Source organism: Oryx dammah, unplaced genomic scaffold (assembly GCF_014754425.2).
Source record: "Oryx dammah isolate SB20612 unplaced genomic scaffold, SCBI_Odam_1.1 HiC_scaffold_28, whole genome shotgun sequence".
Classification (NCBI taxonomy): domain Eukaryota; kingdom Metazoa; phylum Chordata; class Mammalia; order Artiodactyla; family Bovidae; genus Oryx; species Oryx dammah.
This window is the reverse complement of record NW_024070212.1, coordinates 56,540,355-56,547,987: the sequence shown is the minus strand read 5'-3', so window position 1 is coordinate 56,547,987 and position 7,633 is coordinate 56,540,355. Positions and strand designations below refer to the sequence as shown.

Here is a 7,633-nt window from a genome sequence, read left to right as displayed (position 1 = left end):
TGGCTTCTGTCATTATCAGGAGAGGATGGCATGAAATTTGGCCCTGAAAGGGACTGCTCCAGTTTCACCACTGCTATCTCCTTTCCCAATTTACTGATGAAGGATACACGGTCCATTAGGGATCTGCAGTTTACTGAAGGCTGTAGGCTAGTGGACGACAGAGCTAGGGCTTCCTATCCAGGGGTTCCGCCTCCACGGAACTTATTGATGAGGAGGGAAGAAAGGGTTGTGGGAGACCCAAGAGAGACCGAGAGCGAGCTTCAGCCTCTCTCCCTTCTAGGGATAACGGAATCAAGGCCCTCGGGGACTACTCTCCAAAATTAATTCCTGGTCCCCACTGTCTGGTGGGCTTGATGTCTCAAGAACGCCTGGTTCCGACACACACCCACACCCCCGAGCCTGGGCGTACCCTCCAAGTCTGGCACAGCGCGGCAACTCTGCCCCGTTGGGAGGACGAGTCAACAGCGGAGTGGACGGGAAAAGTGACACAATCGGGCCGGCGCCCTCCGCGCCAGCCTCCCACGCAGCGCAGGGCGGGCCGAGCCCTCGCAAGGGGTGCGGGTACAGGTCCCGCGGCCGCGGTCTCAGGGGCACCGGCGCACCCACAAGCCCGGCACGCCAGCCGCCCCGCGGCGCGAGGGCAGGACGCAGGCACTTTTCGGCGGCGCGGCGGCCGCGCGGGTGCCGGGTCCAGCTCCTAAGGCCGCCGCCGTCGCCTCCGCCCCGCAGAGCTGGATGACGGAGTCTTGAAAGACTTTCACCAAATATGGGCTGGGGCTGGAAACGTCCTGCGGCGCGCGCCGCCGGAAACCTCTAGTCCTGGCGACCGCGGTGACTCCGGGTGCGCGGGCCGGGCCGCCGGCAGGGGGCAGCGGGCGGCAGGCGGCCGGGCGCTTCCCGGTGCTCGGCCCAGGATCTCTCCCCTCCCCATACCACTCTTGCCGCGCGGCCCCTACCCGCTGTCTCTGCAGAGGTGCGGGGGGCAGCCGAGGCCTTCCCAGCACCATTACCACTCAATTCCTGCCCCATCTTGCTCTCTGACTCTCCCTGAGATCTCTCGGGGTGGGCTGGGCGGTGGGGAGAGATCGAATAGCCTTAAAGCCGGCCTTTCGCTGTCACCATCAGTTGTTCTGTTGCTTAAGGTGGCTATAAAAAGTGGAGTTGTGAGACCACCGAGTGCCTGACTGTGAGGACAAATGCAAGCACCCACACAGCTCTTACAGGCACTTTTGTCGTCCAAGGCGGTGGTTCTCAGGGTGTGATTCCCCCAACCAGCGGGATCACATCACCTCGAGACTTATTTGAAACTAATTAAAATTAATTAGAAACTAAGAAACTTCTTAGAACTAATAACAAATTCTGGGGTGGGGCCAGTTGGGTCGGTCGTATAACCAGCCCTCCAGGTGAGTCTGATGCAGGCCAAAGTTGGGGAACCACTGGTCTAGGGCTAGGAAACCCGAGGCGCCAGATTTAGGGTGATTATTATTCTCAGTTGCCGCCAGACAGTGAACCCTTCTTTTGGTGACCTAAAATTCCCTGGCATCAGCGGGTGAGAGACGTTCCCATCGCTCAGTCCAAAGCCAGGAGCTGAGAAGACAATCAGCCCCTTCTCCGTGCCCTGCAGCCCAAGGAAACAAGACGGCCCGTTATTCACTCTTGGGGCACCCAGAGAGGGAGGGTGGGGGAGGAAAGAGAGCAAAAGAGCCATGCAGAATGAGGACCGGAGGACACTTACCCATAAACGTTTGCACATTTACCCTTCAGTCTGTCAACGTGAGCCGCTCTGCAGCTCTCAGCAGAGGAGGCGAGAAGGCAACGGGACGTTTGGGGTTTCTGGACCTTCCTGGAACAGGACTTGAGCTGCTATTCCTCTTGTTTGATACTGTCGTTTACTAGCAGTGGAACCAGGACAAGGTATAGGGAAAGGCTGTGCACAAAGGTTACTCCTGTCTCTCCGGCTCCCGCGTCCTGGCCCAGTTTGCTCCGGCTTCCCACCCACTCCCACAACACACCCCCTGCTTTAAATGGGCAGCTGGCGGTGAGGTTCCGTAAGCTTCTCCTCTGAGGCAAACTCATCCTCCAAGATTCCTCAGATGAAGTCCAGAAACAAACCCACACACTCTTGTTAGAAAACTTTAATCTGATTTTTAATGGAATCTCTGGAATGGTGTGTTGGTGAATGCTGTGCGGCACACTGAATCTCTCTGAGCTCCCCCTTGCCTCCACCCCCCATACAACTTCCATAAAGGAGCCAGGTGTATACATGAACCAGTTGGATCATCTGTCATAATTTCATTTTTAAATTATGATAGACAGATTGCATGAAAAACAAGGAATTCCAAAGAATTTCCTGCCCTGGGAACAGAAGTTAAGTCTATATTTAACAACATTTGAAGCTGTCAAGAATGCTTTGTGGTTGGATAACAGAGGCAGAAAAATGTTAAAAACGCAGGCTACTGCTATACCCAAATATGGAAATATTGTTACGTCTGGTGTCTGATTCACCATCTGGAAATACTTACAACCATGAAGTCAAATAGAAAAGACACCGCAACAGAAGCCAGGAACGCTCCACTCCATTCTCTCTACCGCCTCCTCCCACCCTGTACTGCATCTACTCCTAGTCACTTCATTATGGAGGAAACAATATTGAAATTCTACTACAGGAAAAAACAAAAATGCTTTCTAAATAATAACTGGTGAGTTGACTTGGATAGGGCCCAGAAAATCTGACAGTTTATTGTCTTGAAAAGTAAGACCCCCTCCCAACTAAACCTTAAAGATCCTATTCCCTCTAGTAAACGCCTCTTAGACTTCTGGAAGAGCACTTTTGAATGAATGAAACTTAACTCCTTCCTGCCACAGTTCTCTGCATCGGAGAATGTTTTCATTGAAGTAGGTCTTTATTGTGTTTATCAGTCATTCACAGAAAGTTACACTGAAGGCCTTCTTAAGCCAGACCGCTCAGTCATTTAGACTGAACAGCCCTAAACATTACAAAGCACAAGAATTTCTCCTAGAGCACATATACATGACAAACTGGAATAATTACTATGTATGTTTTTATGAAAATTACACAAGAAGTGTAGTTTTTGAAACTTTGAGGGAACATTTGTCAAGCACACGAATGGTTTTTGAAGTTCAAATTTGCTTTGTAAGGGGTCGTCTACTGAATGTGTTACTGGTAGAAAAAGACCTTAAAATTGCCAACTTTTTTTTTTTTTACTACAAAATATTACATCCTAAGACTAATTTCTCTGTACTTAGAGGGCAAAGCATTGCAATTCACTTGAAATGGGAGGCTTCTAAGTAGTCCCAGGAAAGGAGTTAAACCCCCCTGCAAAACTTTCCGTGTCAAGGAGTCTGTTTTCTCCAGAGATCCATTGGGCACAATGGTGCTGGAATCTGGTTTGATTTTGCTGTATATGCCGGTAATGATCTCAATACAAATCACTTCACGGTAGTCCTCTACGCTTCTGGCCGGCTGCTTAGCGTCGCCTCCCGCCTGCGGAGGGAGACTGGAAGGGCTTACCCGGTCTCCTGCATCCGTGAGGAAGTGTAAGACAGCCTCCCGGAGAACTCCCTGCGTTCGTTTCCTCTCGGACTTCCAACCCAGGCAGTGGGCTGGAACTTAAGTGGGAACCTCCAAAAACAAACAAGTACGACGTACCAAAAACGGGCGGGGGAGGGGGGGGGGCGGAAGAGGGAAGACCTCTCTCTGGGAATTTGCCAGACAATGGGGGAAGTAGATTTTTTCCCCCACTTCTCATTCATAAATGCCACTGCGGGTATTAACTTGCAACATATTTAACTTGGCTAATAAACACCATGCCAAAGCTTTGGGACTTGATCAGAGCATGCCTCTATGAAGTCCTCAAATAGAGTCCTGGCTCCCAGACACTCCCCCTCCTCGTTCGCCTTTCTCAGTAGATAACTTGATTCTCACCTTCGCTGTAAACTGGCAAACAGCTCGCTGCCTTCCCGGGTGAGGGCTTCAAGGCTGCGGGGTCAACTCGGCATCACCAAACAAAACGACTTTTGTCCCTCCCTCCATGTCCTCCCACCCTCCCAGTCCAGGCAAAGTTCTGAACTCGGCCCCCACCCCTCAGCCCTTCCACCACCATCACCATCATCACGCCAAGAAGAGCCCTCCCCAGTAGAAGTCGTTATTTAAAGTGGAAAAAACGGAGGATTGTTTTCTTGACGGGTCCAGTACCAAAAAAAAAAAAAAAGTGCAACGGAGCCAGGGGAGGCGCTTGGCAGGAGCCCGCGCCAACCAGCATTCCTGAGATGTTTGAGAATTCTGGAACGCACAGACAGAGCCGACGTCACTGAAACACGCGGCGCCGCGACCGGCCGGTATAAAAGGCGGGCTCTGGGCGCTGGGGCAGACCGCGAGCGAGAGCGCCCCGGAGCAGCACCCCTGTCCTCCGCTACTCCTCGGCCAGGACCTCGGGAGAAGGACGCCCGCAAACCGCTCGCCGCCCCGGCCCTCGCCTCGCCGCCTCCCGGCCCACTACCCCAGCAGCACCGGCTCGCCCGCTGCGCTCTGGTGTGTTGGCGTCTTTGCCTCCGCGCTAGCCGGGACCCCTCCTGCGCGCCACGATGAGCTCCCGCACCGCCAGGACGCTCGCCCTCGCCGTCACCCTTCTCCACTTGGCCAGGCTGGTGAGTTCTTAGGCCACCGCTTCCCCCGTCCGTTCTTCCCCTTTCCCCGGACGACCCGCGGTCGGAAAAGCTAGACTCCAAAGTTTGGGGGGGGGGGCGTTTCGGGATAGCTCTTTCTTTAAGCCCGCCCTGAAGCCCGCCGGGGGCCTCCTGGAGTTCGCCGCTGCCCAGGACGGCCGGGCTGGATGGGATCAGAAACCCCCGTCCCCTGCCGCCCGGGTCAGACACCCTCGTCCCTTCCTGGGGCGCCTCTCCTGCGTACCCCGCAGAGCCTCACGCCTTTCCTCACCCCCTTCCAGGCTCTCTCCACCTGCCCCGCCGCCTGCCACTGCCCCCTGGAGGCTCCCAAGTGCGCCCCGGGAGTCGGGCTGGTCCAGGACTCCTGCGGCTGCTGTAAGGTCTGCGCCAAGCAGCTCAACGAGGACTGCAGCAAAACGGAGCCCTGCGACCACACCAAGGGGCTGGAATGCAACTTCGGCGCCAGCTCCACCGCTCTGAAGGGGATCTGCAGAGGTAAGAGGCTTGCGGTTTGGCCCCTTTTAAAAAAAAGAATAGTCCTCGAAGTCCAGAAGTTTAGTAATTTTGAGACCATGTATGGTGATGCTTTGTTGTTGGTAGCTTGGCAGAAAGGCACATGATTTCAGCAGTCTGGAATGCAATTCAGTGTGTCTGGGCCCAACGAAAAGCGCATACGGAAAAGTGATTCCTGACTAACTTATTGTTCTGGCCTGGAGTCTCCGGGGAATTGTAGGAAACTTTACCATAAATTGAATTAAGCAGCAGAAAATATGTATGAGTTTCAGGCCGTAGTTCGGAATCTTAACCTTTATCCACCCCTTCCTTTCTTTTTCGGTGCTCTTTGCAGCTCAGTCGGAGGGCAGACCCTGTGAATATAACTCCAGAATCTACCAGAATGGGGAAAGTTTCCAGCCCAACTGTAAACATCAGTGCACATGTATCGACGGCGCCGTGGGCTGCATTCCTCTGTGCCCCCAAGAACTCTCTCTCCCCAACTTGGGCTGCCCCAACCCCCGGCTGGTCAAAGTTACCGGGCAGTGCTGTGAGGAGTGGGTCTGCGACGACGACAGTGCCAAGGATCCTATGGACGACAGGGAGGGCCTCCAGGGCAAGGAGCTGGCCTTCGATGCCTCGGAGGTGGAGTTAACGAGAAACAACGAATTAATTGCAGTTGGAAAAAGCGGCTTCCTGAAGCGGCTCCCGGGTAAGTTAAGACTGCGACCTTGCACTGAACCCTATGCCTCGTCTGAAGCTTTAGAGAAATGAGCACTTGAATTTGTTTGTGTCCCTGTGTCTCTGAGAACTCTTCCCTCTTGTTTGTCTGTCTAGTTTTTGGAATGGAACCTCGCATTCTTTACAACCCTTCTTCACATGGCCAGAAATGTATCGTCCAAACAACTTCGTGGTCCCAGTGCTCAAAGACCTGTGGAACTGGTATCTCCACACGCGTTACCAATGACAACCCTGAATGCCGCCTGGTGAAAGAAACCCGGATCTGTGAAGTGCGGCCTTGTGGACAGCCGGTGTACAGCAGCCTGAAAGTAAGTGCCTGCGGTGCTGTGGTGTAGACTGGTCCCCTGGGTGTAAACTGGGTGAGAAGGGACCTTCTCTTCCAAGAAAGAGAAAACACTCACTTCCCTCCTCTTTTCTTACAGAAGGGCAAGAAATGCAGCAAGACCAAGAAATCCCCCGAACCGGTTCACTTTACTTACGCTGGCTGTTCGAGTGTGAAGAAATACCGGCCCAAATACTGCGGTTCCTGCGTGGACGGCCGCTGCTGCACGCCTCAGCAGACCAGGACTGTCAAGATGCGGTTCCGCTGCGAAGACGGCGAAATGTTTTCCAAGAACGTCATGATGATACAGTCCTGCAGATGCAACTACAGCTGCCCGCATGCCAACGAGGCTGCCTTCCCCTTCTACAGGCTGTTCAATGACATTCACAAGTTTAGGGACTAAATGCGACTCGGGTTTCCAGCACAAGGGTGGACAAAGTGGGGAGAGAGGAGTGTCAGAGTCACGGAGGCGTGGGTGGGGGCGGCAGGCTGAAGGGCCTGATGGTAGGAGGGAGGCACTGCTCATTCTTGAGTAGGATTAAGGTGTTTCCAAACTGCCAGGTGTGCGGCTGCTCATGGGCTCTAATGCAGCTGCGATTGGAGAATACTTCGCTTCATAGTATTGGAGCACGTGTTACCGCTTCATTTTGGAGCTTGTGGTGTTGATGACGATCTGTTTTCTGTTTGTAAATTATTTGGTAAGCATACTTTTCCCTAGGCTTTTTTCCTTTCAGTTTTACGGTTGTAAAAGGTAATTAAGATTAGTTGGACAGTTGAAACCTTCATCCTTTGACAGAAGTAAATGGGAAGGGGGTCCGTCCCTTTCTGAAGGTGATACTCTGTGAGTGTCCGTGAGAGGCAGCTATCTGCACTCTAAATTGCAAACAGAAATCAGGTGTTTTAAGACTGAATGTTTTTATTTATCAAAATGTAGCTTTCGGGGAGGGAAGGGAAATGTAATACTGGAATAATTTGTAAATGATTTTAATTTTATATTCAGTGAAAAGAATTTATTTATGGAATTAATCATTTAATAAAGAAATATTTACCTAATATCTGAGTGTATGGCATTCAGTATTTTTATAGAATGTTCAAAGCCATTGGGGACAATCTAGCTTATGCGTTCAATCACTGAAACAAGATTTACTGAGTGAGCCAGGAACTGTTCTAGTGCTTGGGATAGAGCAGGGAACTAACTTTAAAAAATCTAAAAATGATTGCTTTTATAAATTCAGTAGAGAAAAACCTTGGCATTTAAAGTAATCTGTTTCAAAAACACACTGAACCCCAGCCCTTGTACAAAGTATAAGAAGGAATCTGAAGTTAAGTTTGTGATTTAAATAATAATGCTTTATTTTCATAAGAATTCAAAGCCTAAGGGTCTCCATCACC

General features: G+C 51.8%; 1 protein-coding gene across 1 annotated transcript; it reads left to right on the top strand.

Moving 5' to 3' along the window:
* Positions 1–4,385: 4,385 nt before the first annotated feature.
* On the top strand, positions 4,386–7,294 carry CCN1 (cellular communication network factor 1). Its single transcript, XM_040232420.1, has 5 exons — positions 4,386–4,668; positions 4,968–5,181; positions 5,534–5,890; positions 6,016–6,227; positions 6,342–7,294. The coding sequence occupies exons 1-5, from the start codon at positions 4,606–4,608 to the stop codon at positions 6,642–6,644; spliced, it is 1,149 nt and encodes a 382-aa protein (XP_040088354.1). The 5' UTR covers positions 4,386–4,605; the 3' UTR covers positions 6,645–7,294.
* The last annotated feature ends 339 nt before the right edge of the window (positions 7,295–7,633 follow it).